General features: G+C 53.0%; 1 protein-coding gene across 4 annotated transcripts in view; it reads left to right on the forward strand.

Moving 5' to 3' along the window:
- The window catches only part of SLC25A25 (solute carrier family 25 member 25), a 40,673-nt gene that overhangs the window by 11,887 nt on the left and 11,356 nt on the right, over positions 1-17,430 (forward strand). For 2 of the 4 annotated variants that reach the window (XM_051838501.3, XM_051838502.3), the window contains exon 1: positions 11,366-11,988. The exons of the other annotated variants lie outside the window; for them this stretch is intronic. In XM_051838501.3, coding sequence (XP_051694461.1) covers positions 11,770-11,988 — 219 coding nt within the window. In that variant the 5' untranslated portion in view covers positions 11,366-11,769. Of the gene's footprint in view, positions 1-11,365; positions 11,989-17,430 lie in introns of those variants that run through there. 4 annotated transcript variants of the gene reach the window in all.

The raw sequence follows: 17,430 nt of genomic DNA on the forward strand, positions 1-17,430 counted from the left end.
CTCCGATTGGCCACGACGGCTGATCCGAAGCCAGGAGCCAGGAGCTTCCTCTGGGTCTCCCACGTGGGTGCAGGGGCCCAAAGACTTGGGCCATCTTCTACTGCTTTCCCAGGCCATAGCAGAGAGCTGGATCGGAAGTGGAGCAGCTGGGTCTCAAACTGGCGCCCATATGGGATGCCAGGGCTTCAGGCCAGGACGTTAACCTGCTGCGCCACAGTGGGGGCCCTGAGACTTGAATTGTTTAGATTTGTGTTATTTAGTTTCCAAATATTTAGGTATTTTCCAGTATCATTCTTAAATCGATTTCTAAGTTAATTCTGCTGTGGTCACAAAACATACTTTGTATGAGCTGAATCTTTTTCAATTTATGGAGAAGTGTTTTTTTTTTTTTTTTTTTAATCTGTACAAACATTTATTCTGTCCCTGCCCAGAATGGGGGGAGGGGAGCAGAGAGCCCCAGGAGCGGGGGCGGGGCTCCAGGGAGGTGGGGCCTAGGAGGGGTGGCTTGGTTCTCAAGAGGTCCTGAATGGCCCTCTGGCTGGAGCCAGCACACCATGGTTTCCAATTCTGGCCGTACCCCTGCAGCCCTGGGGTGGGGAGTCCAGGGCCTCACCCCGTCCCCAGGAGTGAAGACAGCACCGGGGCCTTGCTCCTCCAGATGAGGAAGGGAACTGTGCAAGTCAACAGGTTTGAGTTAATAATAAAAATAACAAAACAAAACAGAGGACCCCTGTCTCAAACCGCCTGGCCCAGGGCACCACCAAGGGGCGGGGACCTGGCGGGGGGGGGGGGGGGGCGTGGGGCTGGGTCTGCCCTGGTCTGGAGAAGTGTTTTTGACAAACGTGTGGGCCAAGGTGCTTGATGGTGTGGCTCTGGTTGTAACCCGACTGTAACTGTGGATTTGTCTCCTTTTCCTTGCGTGGTTTGCATTTCCTCCATTTTGGAGCTCCCTGAAACATTTAGGGTGGTTCCATCCTCTTGATAAGCTGATCTCATTTTTATGATGAAATGATCCTCTCCTCCTGATCAGTAGCCGCTGTAGTTTTCTTTTGCTTGGTGTCAACTGGTGAATGCTTCCTTCGCCTGTTATGGTGAGCCTGCTGTGACCCTCGTGTGACCTGTGGTCGGGTGTTGCTGTCTCATCGTCTGAGGCCTCTGTCTTCCCAGTGGGCTGCTGAGCCCATTCGCAGCAGCTACTGTTGGGTTCATTGTCCCCTGTTCCTCTCTTTTTGCCTTCTTTTGGATCCAGTGAGGTGTTTTGTTTTGTTTTGTTTTGTTTTGTTTTTGGACAGGCAGAGTTAGACTGAGAGAGAGAGAGAGAGACAGACAGACAGACAGACAGAAAGGTCTCCCTTTTCCGTTGGTTCACCCCCCCCCCAAGTGGCCACTATGGCCAGAGCGTTGCGACTGCACCAATCCAAAGCCAGGAGCCAGGTGCTTCTCCTGGTCTCCCATGGGGTGCAGGGCCCAAGCACTTGGGCCATCCTCCACTGCCCTCCCGGGCCACAGCAGAGAGCTGGACTGGAAGAGGAGCAACTGGGACAGAACCGGCGCCCCAACTGGAACTAGAACCCGGGGTGCCGGCGCTGCAGGTGGAGAATTAGCCTAGTGAGCCGCGGTGCCGGCCTCCAGTGAGTTTTATTTGTGATTCCATTTTATGTCCCTTGTTGTCCCTATTAGTCTGATTGCTGTTGAAATTATAGTATATGTCTTTAACTTATCACAGCCTACTTCAGCTGATGTTACACCGCTTTACATGGAGCCTAAACAGTGTATTTTTCACTTCTCCCTGCCCTTGAGCTATGGTTCTCCTAGGTCTTACTTCTGCAGGTGCTGCAAACCCACAACAGGACTGGGCGTTGTGGAGCAGCAGGTTACACTGCCTGTGGGGACTCCCCTGCTCCCATCCCATCCCAGGTCCCAGCTGCTCTGCTCCCGGCCCAGCTCCCTGTTAATGCACCTAAGAACTAGCAGGTGATGGCTGAGTGCCTGAGTCCCTGTTCCGTGTGGGAGATCCAGATGGAGTCCTGGCTCCTGGCTGCGGCTTGGCCCAGCTCCAGCCATTGCATCTGATTCCGTCCTGCTTATTAATAATTTTTCAGTATTGGGCCGGCGCCGCGGCTCACTAGGCTAATCCTCCGCCTTGCGGTGCCGGCACACTGGGTTCTAGTCCCGGTCGGGGCGCCGGATTCTGTCCCAGTTGCCCCTCTTCCAGGCCAGCTCTCTGCTGTGGCCAGGGAGTGCAGTGGAGGATGGCCCAGGTGCTTGGGCCCTGCACCCCATGGGAGACCAGGAGAAACACCTGGCTCCTGTCTTGGGATCAGCACGGTGCGCCGGCCGCAGCTCGCCAGCCGCGGAGGCCATTGGAGGGTGAACCAACGGCAAAGGAAGACCTTTCTCTCTGTCTCTCTCTCTCTCTCTCTCACTGTCCACTCTGCCTGTCAAAAAAAAAAAAAAATTTTTTTTTCAGTATTACTAAGCTTGTGGGCTCTTGCCCCGTATTCAGAGAATACTGAACATTCTGAAGACTGGCTCAAACAGACCAGACAACGTGGTAAGCTTTACAGATTTTATTCAGTGAGAGAAACGTGCTGGAGAGTGAGGGCTTCATTTAGGGGAGGCGCATGGAGCAAGCGTTTGCATCACAAGTAGCTTAGAGAGCAGCGAGGTGAAGGCAGGGGGCAGGCCACCGGGCCACGGAGAAGGCAGGGAGCAGGCCACCGAGCCACGGAGAAGGCAGGGAGCAGGCCACTGTGAACTAGGCAGGCATACAGGCTAAAATTGATTAGATTTGTGAGCTGTAAGACCACGCCTTCACCATGCCCCTGTGTGACTTCACACCCTATCTGATACCTTCACCACACTCTGTGTGTCCTCATCCCCCTACCTGGCCACACCTGGGTGCCTACCAGCCAATCAGGTTAATTAACCACTCCCCTTTGGAAGTGGGTTAAAAGCCAGGACACGGTGTGGCCCGGCCCCTTCTCCTTCCCTGGACTCTTGCCAGGAGGCGGGCTTGCTGTAGCCCTGCACCTCCTTCGGGCCACGCGCCCTAGGCTTCCTGGCCCAGATACAGGCCTAGATGCTCTTCCGCGTGGCTGGTTCCTGTGCTCGGTATGAACCCCTGTTCACCTCTCTCTCTTAAATAAAGCACTCACTCTCCTATGCATCTTTATCACTAAATAAAAGCGTAAAATATACCATGCTGCCTCGTTTATCTGTGCCAGTATTTAGAATTCTTCTCTAAATATTAGGCAAGAACCCTCTTGGGCTTATTAATATTGGGGATTTAGTAATAAGCTTGTGGTGAAATCATATGGCACCCCAAATTCCGGTAGCACATGTGGCACCCCAGATAGCACTTCTGGGAAACTTAAGGGGCCACATTTCAGTGTAGATTTTAGGAGGTCATGTCCGATTTCAACTAGGCCATGTGCCCCGAAGGCGTGGGAAACAAGGCAGCTAGGGCAATAAGGGAGGGGTCTTTTCTCTACTTCCAAAGGGGCGTGGTTACACAGCCTGACGGGCAGGTGGGTGTATAGGTGGGATCTGGTAGGGGCATGAGATCACATAGGGCATGGTGAGCGCGTGGCCGTGCAGCTCTCACACCTAGTCAGCTTATCCTCTGCCTGCCTGCATCACGTCCATTTGGGGGGGGAGCCAGCTGTAGAAGATAGCCCTCCCTCCTTTCTTCTCTAACTGTGCCATTTAAATAAATAACTAATCTTGAAAAAGAAAGAACAGCAGAGACGGTGGTCTTCCATGTACTGGTTCACTCCCTAAATACTTGGGGGACAGCTGGGCCTGGGCCAGGCCAAAGCCAGGAGCTTGGCTCTCCCACACGGGGGAGCAGGGCGGAAACTGCCTGTGTCGTCACGGCTGCCCCCCGGAACGCCCACTGCTGGAGACGGAAATGGAGAGAGGAGCTGGGACGCAGACCCTGGCGCTCTGATGGGACATGCAGGTGTCCCCATTGAAAGTGCTTAGCTAAGTCCTCTGTGTTACCCACAGAATTCCCGGTGCTGGTGCTCTATTCCTCCCTGCAGATCCAGGTTTCTACCTGGGACCGCCTTCCCTGTGCCTGAGGACTTCCTCTAACATCCTTCGTGGTGCAACTCTGATCTGCTGATGCCAGAGGCTTTCAGCTTTTGTGTTTGACAAAGTCTTTTTCTGGGCAGAGAATTCTGGTTGACGTGGTCTTTCTTTGGGAGTGGGGGTGGACAGTGTCTGGCAGGAAGTCCCCTGTCAGTCTTTGTTTTTTGTATGGAATGGGTCTTTTTTCCCCTGGCTGTCTCTAGGATTTCCTCTCTATCACTGGTTTTCAGAAATGTGGTTGTGATGTACTGAATTAGAGCATTTTTTTTTCTTTTTAAGATTTATTAATTGATTTAAAATGTTGGATGATAGCAAGAGAAGTGGCCCCAAGTGGCCTCAACTAACAGAAAGCAAAGAGCGGGAGAGAGAGAGAGATGTTCCATCTACTGGTTCACTCCCCAAATGACAAGACAGTGTAGGGCAGGCTGGGCCGAATCCGGGAGCAGGAACTCCATCCAGATCTCCCCAGGTGGGTGCAGGGACCCAAGCACCTGGGCCCTCCTCTGCTGCCTTCCCAGGCGCATCAGCAGGGAGCTGGATCGGAAGCGGAGCGGCCAGCACTTGACTCGGCTCTCACGTGGCACGCAGGCATCTCAGGCAGTGAGTGGCTCCAGCGCCAGCCCCTCTGTAGATGCTCTTGAACTTTTTCTGGGGTGCAGCTGCTGGGGAATGGTTTGATGGTTGCAGAGAGGAGGGCAGCTGCAGGAGCCGTCTCGTGGTTCCTTTCCTCAGCTTAGTGTAGAGATAAACAGCCGGGAAGCAACTGGCTAAGCAGCAGAAACTTATTAGACAGAAAAGAAACTTATTTGACAAGCAACAGAAAAAGCGTCTGGCCTGAGAGGAGCCCCGGCGGAGTGCCCCAGCAGGACGCCGGTGTTGAGGAAGTGTCCTGGGCTCTTAAGGCGTTACTGTTGCTCACTGGGTCATCCTATGGGGGGGAGGTTGTCCATCGGACAGGGGTTTCATGTATGTATGTTGATTGGCTTGGGGCTCAAGGAGACGGCGGGGGTCTCCTGGAGACTGTGTCTCCTTAGGGGCTCAGCCCCCTCCTCTGCTAGCTCTGGGTGGAAGATGGCAGCTAACTGGAAGGCATGGTTTAAAACCACAAGGGTCGCACAAGATAGCCGGGCTCTCCGAGAGCCAGTCCGACTCTCCCCGGGGCTCGGCCCCTTCCCCGGCCAGCTCTGGGTGAAAGCTTGCACCCACCCTGAAGGCGTGATGGAAGCCGCAAGGTCACACATGCAGCACCAGAAGCTATTGGCAGGGGAGACGCCAGGCGGTCTGGAGACAGGCTTTCAGCCACGGCGGACGGCTTGCTTGTGAAGAGCGTTCTGCCTGTGTCTGAGGGGCCCACTGCCCCCAGCCCCCAGCCCCCAGCCCCAGCCCCACTAGACGGCCACTCGGGGCTTGTTCTGTCAGGTGGGATGAGAATGGCACCGAGCCCGCCTCACCGGCTGAGCTTTCGTCCCTGGCCCCCTTTATGACGAGCTTCGCGCTGAGCTGGTCCTTGTGGGTGGTGGTCTCCTCTGCCCCAAGGGTCTCCAGCCCGGCCCGCAGCAGCCCTCGCTTCTTGCAGACTCTAGCTGCCCTGGCCTCCCAGCCTCCCTCTTCCACATGGGCAGACTGCTGTGCCCTGCCTGGGTTCCCCCTCGGCCCTACGGCCACGGGGCCGGGGAAGTCCAGGCAGGAAGCAGGGGCAATGGTAGGACTTGCCTCACTGCTAAATGTTGTTCAGGAAATGCTGTTCTGTTGCCCGTCTTCCCATGGCTTGAAAACATTGTTTCCTGCATTTAGTCTGGACTTACAGTTGTTATAGGCAGGAACTTGAGTTGATCCCTGTTACTCTATTTATTTCTTTGAAAGGCAGAGTGGGATTGGGGCTGTGGTGTAGTGGGTAAAGCCACTGCCTGCAGTGCCGGCATCCCATATAAATGCCGGTTTGAGTCCCGGCTGCTCTACTTCCTATCCAGCTCTCTGCTATGGCCTGGGAAAGCAGTGGAAGATGGCCAAGTCCTTGGGCTCCTGGACCCACGTGGGAGACCCGGAAGAAGCTTCTGGCTTCGGATTGGCACAGCTCCGGCTGTTGCGGCCAATTGGGGAATGAACCAGAGGATGGAAGACCTCTTTCTCTCTCTCTCTCTCTCTCTCTCTGCCTCTCCTTCTCTCTGTGGGTAACTCTGACTTTCAAATAAATAAATAAATCTTAAAAAAAAAAAAAAAGAAAAAGAAAGGCAAAGTGACAGAGATTGTCCACCTGCTGGTTCACTCCCCAAATGGCCATGATAGCTATGTCTGGGCCAGGCTGAAGCCAGGAGCCAAGAACTCCATCCACATCTCCCACATGGGTGACAGGGGCCCAAGCACTTGGATCATCATCTACTACTTTCACAGGTGCATTAGCAGAGAGCTGGATCAGAAATGGAGTAGCCAAGACTCAAACCAGGCACTCTGGGGCCAGCACCGTGGCTCACTTGGTTAATCCTCCGCCTGAGGCTCCGGCATCCCATATGGGCTCCGGGTTCTAGTCCTGGTTGCTCCTCTTCCAGACCAGCTCTCTGCTGTGGCCCTGGGAAGGCAGTGGAGGATGGCCCAAGTGCTTGGGCACCTGCACCCGCATGGGAGACCAGGAAGAAGTACCTGGCTCCTGGCTTCAGATTGGTGTAGCTCCAGCCGTGGCTGCCATTTGGGGGGTGAACCAACGGGAGACCTTTCTCTCTGTCTCTGTCTCTCTCTCACTGTCTAACTCTATCTGTAAAAAAAAAAAAAAAAAAAAAAAGGCACTCCGACTTAGGGATGCTGGCTTCCTAAGTGGCAACTTAACCACTCTTAAGTCTGTCCCAGCTAATGGTTACCAAGTGCTGTTCTAAAAGCTTTATGTATGATCCCATTTAGTTGTTAAACATGGTTCTGTTACTATCCACATTTGGCCCTTAGAGGTATGGAAAGCACAGACAGCTAATGTAACTTAACCAGAATCACACAGCCAGTAAGCTGGAGCTGACTCCAAAGGCTGTCCCTGCAGTCGGCACACAGGACTCTGGGTAAGCTGGTCGGGTGTATCCAGCAGAGGGCAGCTGCCACAGGCTGCGCAGCTTTCAGCACGGCTATTAGGGGCCTTGTCTCGGCTTTCTCTGTTTGCTTTTTTTTTTTTTTGACTTATGGGAAAGTCTTCCAATTGTTAAAGCAACTATACAGGTAGCATAGATTATCTCCCCTTCTCCCAGCTTTATAAAAGAGGAAAGATTTAGTTGGGGGAGTATGTTTCAGTATTGGACACTAATTACTAAGAGTAATAGGTAGAAGTGTAAAGTTAGTAGCCGAATCCTGAAAATGCTCAGTCATATGAAACCTGTCATAAAAGTACTCACACTGCACCTGAGCAAATCTTCATATAGCAGTGGTTTTATTATAACCTTGATTTCACATACAAGATAGCTTCATTTATGATGAATTCACTGAAAAGTTTAAATGCCACAGTGTAGATTTTCAGTCTCGAATTTCAGAAGGTATTTAAATGGTAAAAGAACCACAGAGTTCCTGAACCTGGCTCCCAGACAGGTACATGCCACTTGCTCCTGTGTTTCAGGGAGAAGTCATAACAGGCATTGCTGATGCAGTGATTCAGTCGTTCCTTCTGCACACTGCGACAGTCAGGTTCGCGTTTCTCACTTTGGAAGAAAATCGATGACTGTCGCACTCTTTTTACTTGAGAGCTGTCACTCAAGAGATTGATTTCATGACCATTCAACCCAAAAGTTCCCAGAGACGAGAATAGAGGCCTCTTCATAAAGCAAACTACTGGGAATGTGTAGCTGGTTCCACTCTAGGTTTGTAGTTGATTTCAGATAATATGAAAACATCATTCCCTTGGAATATAAATCTCTTGATTCCACAGTAAATGATAGGGTAAGAAAACTCGTAGTTGAATGACAGCGTCCTTGTGACGAGACAGCTGTTTCCCAGGTGGATGTCACCAATTCTAACTTCTGTGTCATTATCAAAGGGTCTCTTTCTTATTCTGGCTACCAACCAATCAGAACACACTGAAGTCACTGCTGGCTCACGTCCTGAAGAATGCCAAAATAGTAAAGAGAGGAGGAAGAACTCGCCTAAGAGCACACAGGCCTTCATCACGCCAGACTACAGGACACAACACTCACAGGGAATAGGAAGCAGCTCTGTTTGCTTTTTATTTTTTATTTTTTAATTTTTTTTCATTTGACAGAGTTAGACAGTGAGAGAGAGAGACAGAGAGGAAGGTCCCCCTTCCGTTGGTTCACTCCCCAAATGGCCACTACGGCTGGCACTGCGCCAATCTGAAGCCAGGAGCCAGGTGCTTCTCCTGATCTCCCATGCAGGTGCAGGGGCCCAAACACTTGGGCCGTCCTCCACTGCCCTCCCGGGCCACAGCAGAGAGCTGGACTGGAAAAGGAGCAGCCAGGACTAGAACCCGGCGCCCATATGGGATGCAGGCGCCGCAGGCGGAGGATTAACCAAGTGAGTCACGGCGCCGGCCCTGCTTTTTAAATAATTGTGTATATACGCGTGCCTGGGTCATGTGTGCTCATGCTTTAGTTTCCCATGATCTGAGAGGATATTCAGTGAGGATCAAGCTCCTATCCAACCCCCGAGGCCCCTGCGTGCCCCAAACTCTGTCCAGTTTGGGCAGAGGTGGTTCATGCGCACAGCTGAGATGGGAACGGCGCTGCCGCCCTGTTTTCTGCGCACTGCTTTCTTCATTTAACAAATTATTCTGTCATCCCATAACAGTGAGAGCTGCCTCATTCTTTTGCTTGTTTAACATTTTTTAAAATTTATTTGAGCCGGCGCCGCGGCTCACTAGGCTAATCCTTCGCCTTGCGGCGCCGGCACACCGGGTTCTAGTCCCGGTCGGGGCGCCAGATTCTGTCCCGGTTGCCCCTCTTCCAGGCCAGCTCTCTGCTGTGGCCAGGGAGTGCAGTGGAGGATGGCCCAGGTGCTTGGGCCCTGCACCCCATGGGAGACCAGGAAAAGCACCTGGCTCCTGGCTCCTGCCATCGGATCAGCGCGGTGCGCCGGCTGCAGCGCGCCGGCCGCGGCGGCCATTGGAGGGTGAACCAACGGCAAAGGAAGACCTTTCTCTCTGTCTCTCTCTCTCACTGTCCACTCTGCCTGTCAAAAAAATAAAAATAAAATAAAATAAAATTTATTTGAAAGGCAGATTTAGAGAAACAGAGTCTTCCATCCGCTGGTTCACTCTCCAAATGGCTGCAAGGGCCAGGGCTGTGCCAATCCAAAGCCAGGAGCCGAGAGCCAGGAGCATCTTCAGGGTCTCCCACATGGGTGCAGGGGTCCAGGCACTTGGGCCATCTTCTGCCTTCCCAGGAGCATTAGCAGGGAGCTGGATGAGAAGTGGAGCAGCTGAGACCCAAACCGGTGCCCATATGGGATGCTGACATTGCAGGCGGTGGCTTAACCCAGTACGCCACAATGCTCATTCCTTTGAGCAGTTTCTTAGGGCACTGCAGTTGTGTACCATGCCCCTGTAAGACTTTCGGCTGCCTCACAGCAGAGTGCCCAGGTTCCATACCCACCCCGGCGCCTGATTCTAGCTTCCTGCCACCCACACGGAAGACCTGGGTTGAGTTCCCAGCCCCCAGCTTCCACTGCTCGGTCCCAGCCGTTGCATACGTTTGGGGACTAAACCAAGGACGGGAATGCACACTTGTACTCGCTTTTTCTTTCTCCCTCTCAAAAAAATTTTTAACAAAAAATGACTAAGCTATTCTCAGAGTTGTCCTTTCATAAGCAAGGATGCACAAACATCCTCATTTTATACACACACATCCATATGTATGGCCTCCCACACGTGCAGGTATAGCTACAGGATGTATCCTGATGCGGTCACCGTGTCTGAGGGTTTGTGCTTCGGAATGCCGGAGCGGGGGCTGAGTTGTTCTTCCGAGAGCCTGCGCTGGTTTCTGTTCCGGCAGCAGGTTTGAGGGGTGTGTGTCCTCGTAATCTCCTTACGGAAGTTTTGTGTCTGTGTGCTTGTGCTGTTGAAATAATGGGATGACAATAAATGGTCACTGCGTTGTTCTGCTGTAAGAAAGCAATGAGGGGCTAGCGCCGTGGCTCACTTGGTTAATCCTCCGCCTGCAGCGCCGGCATCCCATATGGGCGCTGGGTTCTAGTCCCGACTGCGCCTCTTCCAGTCCAGCTCTCTGCTGTGGCCTGGGAAGGCAGTGGAGGATGGCCTAAGTGCTTGGGTGCCTGCACCCACATGGGAGACCAGGAAGAAGCACATGGCTCTTGGCTTTGGATTGGTGCAGCCCCGGCTGTAGCAGCCATTTGAGGGGGTGAACCAATGGAAGGAAGACCTTTCTCTCTGTCTCTCTGTCTCTATCTGTCCAAAAAAAAAAAAAAAAAAAAAGCAATAAGCCAGGGCCAGCGATGTGGTGCAACGGATTAGCTACCACTTAAAATACCAACACCCCGAATCTTGTAACAGTTCAAGCCCTGGCTGCTGCACTTCTCATCCGCTCCCTACTAATGTGCCTGGGAAGGCAGCAGGTGATGGCCCATGTGCTTGGGCCCCTGCCGCTTATGTGGGAGACCCACGTGAAGTTCTTGGCTCCTGACTTTGGCCTGGATGAGAACAGATGTGGCTGTTGTGGCCATTTGGGGAATGAACCAGTGGGTGGAAAAATCTCTCTCTCTGCCTCTCTATCAAATAAACAAATCCTTTTAAAAAGTTCAGTAAAAAAGGAGACCCAAAGATAAGTTTAATTTTTTTGAAAATGACCAAAGATGAGTTCCTTTTAACTCCTAATCATTTCCCGAGTTCAGGCTGCAGACTGACCCCGTGCATGGTCCTGGGCGACAGGGGCAGCGAGCTCTGTGGCTTTTTCCCGACGCTAGCAGCTCCTCTTCTAGAGGGAGACCTTGGAGAGGTCGCTGTGGCCCGGCACGCATTGTTAGGCACGGGCTGGAGTGCGAGAACAGGAGCAGCAGTCAGAGCTATCTTAGAGGAGCTGCCAGGGACCGTGGACCGCGTTTAGCGCAGGTGGCCCGCGGCGGCCCAGGTGGAGAGTCGGAAGTTGCTCCTGCGGGATGGTGAGCTCCCCGGGGCCGGGGCTGCTGTGTGCCTCGGCTGGAGCTCGCGTCTGCAGGCAGGAAGTCCACTGCCTGTGATTGGAGAGCCGGTGCCGGTGGAGATAATGAACTCGGTAGTGTCGGCAGAGGCGATTGGCTGCGCCCTGCTGCAGTGAGAATGCAGACTGGATGCTGGGTCCTGGGCTAGAGGAGCGAGGACAGCTGAATAATTGGGAGCCTGAAGTTGCTTCTGCCTCACGGAGAGGTCTGCCTGGCAGCCGGCTCTCCACTTTCTTTAGAAAGGAAACGTTTGATCATCCTCCACCTGCAGAAGTGAGTTTTGGCTGAAGAAGCTCCAGCTGCTCTCCTCCATGCCAGCAGCCAGTGAGACTCCCGTAGACTAGCTACTTCTCAGGCTGCGCACGACAGCAGTGCTAGCAAATCTGAAAAGGCAGGAAGCAGCCCCTGCATGCACAGCTCCCAGCCTGAGCACTCCTGGGCCACTCTTCCCAGCAGCTGTGTGGCCAGAGACCCTTGGCATTGCGGTCACATCCCGTGCAAGTGAGCGGTCCCCGGCGGCGGCGTCTGGAGGAAGCCGGCATGCTGCAGATGCTGCGGCATTTTCTGTCTGGCTTTTTCCCTGGGGCTGGGTGCCAAGGCTCCAGGGAGGGGGATGACCATGAAGTCAGAGGCACCCAGGCTCCTGCCCGGGGAGATCAGATGGCAAGCTTTTTGGGGAAGCAGGACGGAAGGGCCGAGGCCATGGAAAAGAGACCCACCATTTTGCTGGTGGTCGGACCTGCAGAGCAGTTTCCTAAGGTAAGGGCAGCCTGGGAGGCCCTCCCAGCCTGGGGCTGGCCCACATGGTTTTCTGAAGAAGAGCCACTGGGGGGGGGGGGGGAGGATTTAGCAAAGAGGAAAAAAAAGTCGCTGTGGTTTTGAGGGTCTGGAGAAGTGTTAGGCAGGGAAGGGGCCCCGGACACGCCCACTCTAATGACCACCCCTGCGGGGCTGGCTGCTGAGGGCAGGAGGGCTGGTCAGTGGGTTGGCTGTGGGGTTTGTCGGTGTGGTCACAGAAGGCCATTGGAAACTAAGGGACAAGCCAGTAAAGCCTGCCTTAGCTTATCTGTACAGTGCAGGGAGGACTAGCCAAGGGGCAGGAGACGCAGCTTTGACAGTTGACCACAGTGCCTGGTGGGGGAGGGGAGGTGCAGCCTGAAGGTGACCCTCCCCCAGCCCTGAGTGCGGCTGTCACCTCTGACCCTCATGGGAGCCAAGGTGAGTGATGACCTCCCATTTCACAGAGCAAGAAAATAAGGTGCAGAGGGACAAATGATTTGCCTGGGGTGAGGAATTAAGGAGTCCTGGAGCTGAAATTAAGCCCAGGTCTGCCTGGGGCTTTGCCCTGTGCTGTCTTGCTTTCCTGAAGAACCGCAGTTTCTGATGGGACTCGCTGAGTGCTGAGGGGCGGAGCGGAGGTTGTCATTTGCCTGGGTCTCTCCCCCTGCGGTGGGAGTGGCCTTGTTCACCTCCGAGCCCTTTCTCCTTCCTCAGGGTCAGCATCAGTGGGAAAGGGAAGGAGGTGCTCGAGTCCGGCACATTGCAGATGCCCCAGAGGTGTTGGCTGATGTGAATGTGCATTTAAGAAATAAACACTCGCTTTCTGTTGCTGCTAGACAGGAACTTTTGCAGTCCTGGGAGAGTCCGAGGCCTTCTGGTGGGCCTCTCCGGTTGAGGGGCTGGGCCGGGTGAGATGGGCAGCTCTGTGGGGACCTTTCCCCGGGCACACTCTTGCCTGATGCCCGGGACCCTTTAATAATTAACTGCCCTATTTCCCAGCCTCAGCCTGCACGCTTGCCAGCTGCCCGCCCGAGGTCGCCTCGCTAGGACTGTATGTTCTCAGCAGCTGAGCGCCTGGCCTGCAGACTGCAGAGCCCCATGGCCGGCTCTGGCTCTGCTCCCTGCCGGGAGGTGGGGCCAAGCCCAGTCTGAAACGGGAGAGAAAGCACCTCTGGGCACCGATGGCCCCAGGCAGGACAGGCTGGCTGGGAGGGTGGAGGGCGTCTGAGGCCCCATCTCCGTCTCCGCTCTGCAGAGAAGTGCACCCCGGCTCGCAGGCTTCTCTGTGTCCCAGAACCCCTACTCTGTTTTGCTCTCACCTCCCCCATGTAAATATGTCTGCTGGTGACTCAGGTTCCTGTGAACCTTGATTCTAGGAACCTGGCCAGTTTCCCCTGTATCGTCCTACAGCTAATCTGCCGTTGGAATGGACAGCCATTACCCTGGAGTGGGAGGTGCCCTTGGCCGCCGGCAAGCTTTCAGATCCCAGGGGGCTGTCTTCTTAGAAGCTCAGAGAATTTAGCTCATTGTGTGTGCGATTACCAAGTGCAGGCAGCTTTCATTGGAAACCGGGCTACCCTGGGCTGTCATGGCAACCTGACTATCAAATGACACCATGGCTGCAGCAGCGAATGAGGTGGGAGAGCTGCAGGGTGGGCGGGGCCTGCACGGCCGGATGCTGGCGAGGCTCTTTCACAGTACTGCAGGCTTAGCCTGAGTCATGCAGAGGGAGGGGAGACTTCCTGACCTAATGCTACACCCCCAAAGGCGCTATACCTGCCCCGTTCTTACTCACGGTACCGTGGCATCCCAGCCGTCCCAGGAAGCACCTGCCTGGGGTTTTTTGGCATGTAGCAGAGTGGCAGAACAAGGAAAGCTCACGGTGGCCTTGGCCAGTTGGCAGGTGATGGTCATGAGAGGAACTGCTTGCTTTACAGAGGAGATGAAATCTGATGCCGCCGTGTTCTGAGGGATCTAGGGGCCGTCACAGAAAAGGCTGCTGAGAGGGGAACAGGAGTTGGTGTGGTCAGCACCCTGCAGCACATCCCCGGAGCCCGGGGGCTGTGAACCGTGCGAAATGGCAGGAATGCAGCCTGAGCCCAGCTTTGCTTCTTCCTAAAGGTGCTGCTCATGTCCATGGTCAGACAGGGCTTTGTGTTGTTTTCAGCTGAAGCTAAACTTGTTCAAGTTACACCTTTCCCACATACCTGCCACCTCCCAGCATGAGGCATTGCTTACTCTGCCGGAGTCCGGCTCACAGGTGTCTTTGGAAATGGAGTTCTGGCCCCGGGAATGGAGTGTTCCGAAATCTGGCAGTGTCAGTTTGGGGTGCTGATTTAAGTGGATGTTGTAATAGGAGCCCCGCCGTGCTGCAATCAGGTCAACTTTCCAGGCCTGTTAGCTCCACTCAGATTCTTTTTTTTTATTAGAATTTTATTTATTTATTTTTAGGATTTATTTATTTGAAGGCTGGCGTCGCGGCTCAATAGGCTAATCCTCCACCTGCGGTGCTGTCACACCAGGTTCTAGTCCCGGTCGGGGCGCCGGATTCTGTCCCGGTTGCCCCTCTTCCAGGCCAGCTCTCTGCTGTGGCCCGGGAGTGCAGTGGAGGATGGCCCAAGTGCTTGGGCCCTGCACCCCATGGGAGACCAGGAGAAGCACCTGGCTCTTGGCTTCAGATCAGCACGATACGCCGGCCGCGGCGGCCAATGAAGGGTGAACCAACAGCAAAAGGAAGACCTTTCTCTCTCTCTCACTATCCACTCTGCCTGTCAAAAAAAAAAATTACTTATTTGAAAGACAGAGTTACAGAGAAAGCAAGGAGGAGAGATAGAGATCTTCCATCCGCTGGCTCACTCCCTAAATAGCTGCAACAGATAGGGCTGGGCCAAGCTGAAGTCAGGGTCTCCCTTGTGGGTTCAGAGTCCCAAGCACTTAGGCTGTCCTTTACTGCTTTCCCAGGCACATTAGCAGGGAACTGGGTCGGAAGTGGAGCAGCCAGGACTGGAACCGGTACCCATATGAGATGCCAGCACTTTAGCCAGCACCTTTAAAAAAAAAAATTATTTATTTGAAAGAGTTACACAGAGAGAGAAGGAAAGGCAGAGAGAGAGAGAGATAGAGAGAGAGATATCTTCCATCCATTGGTCCATTCCCCAGTTGGCTGCAACAGCCAGAGCTGCGCCAATCCGAAGCCAGGAGCCAGGAACTTGTGGGTCTCACATGTGGTGCAGAGGCACAAGGCATTGGGCCATCTTCTACTGCTTTCCCAGGCCATAGCAGAGAGCTGGATTGGAAGTGGAGCAGCCGGTACTTGAACCAGCGCCTATATGGGATGCCAGCACTGCAGGTGGCAGCTTCACCCACTACGCACAGCACCAGCTCCCAACCAGCAGCTTTACCCACTACACCACAGTGCCGGCCCCCTCAGAGTCTGTCTGTCTGTCTGTCTATCTATCTATCTATCTTTCTATTTATTTATTTATTTTTATGTATTTGAAAGGCACAGCACAGAAAGTGAGAAACAGAGATTTTTATCTATTGGTTCACTCCCCCAGTGCCCACAACAGCCAGGTCAAAGCCACGGTCCCAGAATTCGAGCTGGGTCTCGTGTGGGTGGCGGGGGCCCACACTCTGGAGCCGTCCTGGCTGCCTCTCAGGGTGCATTGCAGGGAGCTCGGTCAGAAGCAGAGCAACTGGGCTTGGAGTGGCTCTCCAGTGTGGACGTGCGTGTCGCAAATGGCCCAGCCCACTGCTCCAGCACCCATGACCCTCAGCTCGGATTGAGGGGACGATCCAAGAGCCCAAACAGCCCCATAGTGTGCAGGTCCCTGGGGGTGGGGTAGGGGGTTGGGGGAGCAATTGCTACAAACCAGGCACCCAGAGATTGCCTCATTTGGAAAGAATCCCTGACTCCAGTGTGAAAATGGCTTTGTGAATTACCTGTGACACCAAATGCAATGGTGGTTTTAGTAAATTAGCAAACACCAGCTTAATTTATCTGGTGGGGCTCAGTCACAGTCACAAAATACAAATAAGTTAGAACCCTTTTTAAACTAATGTTGGAATAGAATTGACGTTAGCATTGTCAAACAATGTGTCAACAAGGACACGTAGAATGTTTCAGAACTTTCCCTGACCTCTGACCCCGATACTGTTTTCTCTGTAGAGTGATGTGCTTTGTTAGATCAAGATTCCATTCTTCTTTTTCTAGAAAACAATGGCTCTTTCTTTGATAATACTTTAATAATTTCTGTTTACAATATAGATCATAGCTTTCACTTTTATTTTGGATTGTGTTTTAAGTCTCAGATTATTTTGTAAATAAATCATAAAACGCAGGGGGACAGATATATTTACCAAAATGATTGGAAAATAGTCTTTATTAGAGATTGAGCATCTCAAGCTGAAGAACTTGGGCGTTCCAAGATATTTGCCATTTTTATTGGAATGACTGTACTCAACAGTAAAATGAGATACTTCAACAGGAGTTATTTTAGCTCCAGAGGCAAACATGAATGATTTAATGAAGGAAGACACATTTTCAGATTCGGCTCTTTTATCTATGAATATAACTTCCTTTAAAATAAAAATAGCAGGGCCGGCATTTGGCCGGCAGTTGAGGCCTGTCCTGTGTTGGAATTCCCAAGTTTCATGCCCAGCGCTGGCTCCTGACTCCAGCTTCCTGCCAACACAGGGCCTGGGAGGCAGCAGGGGTGGCTCAAGCAGCCAGGAGGCCTGAGTGAGTTTCCAGCTCTAGGCTTTGGCCTGGCCTCGCCCTGACACTTATAGGCATTTGGAAATGAATCATCAGGAAGGGTCTATCTCTCTACCTCAAAAAATAAGTAAAAACTTATTAAAATAATAATAATACATTACCCTGGGGCCAGTGCTGTGGCATAGCAGGTAAAGCCACTGCCTACAGCACCAGCATCCCCTATGGGCACTGGTTCAAGTCCCAGCTGCTCCACTTCCAATCCAGCTCTCTGCTATGGTCTGAGAAAGCAGTGTAAGATGGTCCAAGTCCTTGGGCCCCTGCACCTGTGTGGGAGACCTGGAGGAAGCTCCTGGCTCCTGGTTTCTGGGTTTGGACCAGCCCAGCTCAGGCCATTGCAGCCATTTGGAGAGTAAACCAGTGGATGGAAGACCTCTCCCCCACCTCCACTGCCTCTGTCTCTGCCTTTCAAATAAATAAGTCTTTTTTTTATATATAAAAGATTTATTTATCTATTTGAAAATCAGAGTTACACAGAGAGAGAAGAGGCAGAGAGAGAGAGAGGTCTTTCATCTGATGGTTCACTCCTCAATCTGCCGCAACAGCTGGAGCTGCACCAATCCGAAGCCAGGAGTCAGGAGCTTCTTCTAGGTCTCCCATTCGGATGCAGGGGCCCAAGGACTTGGACCATCCTCTGCTCCCTTCCC

The sequence above is a fragment of the Oryctolagus cuniculus genome, chromosome 1, assembly GCF_051225735.1.
Source record: "Oryctolagus cuniculus isolate XC-2025 breed Fujian yellow rabbit chromosome 1, ASM5122573v1, whole genome shotgun sequence".
Lineage (NCBI taxonomy): Eukaryota > Metazoa > Chordata > Mammalia > Lagomorpha > Leporidae > Oryctolagus > Oryctolagus cuniculus.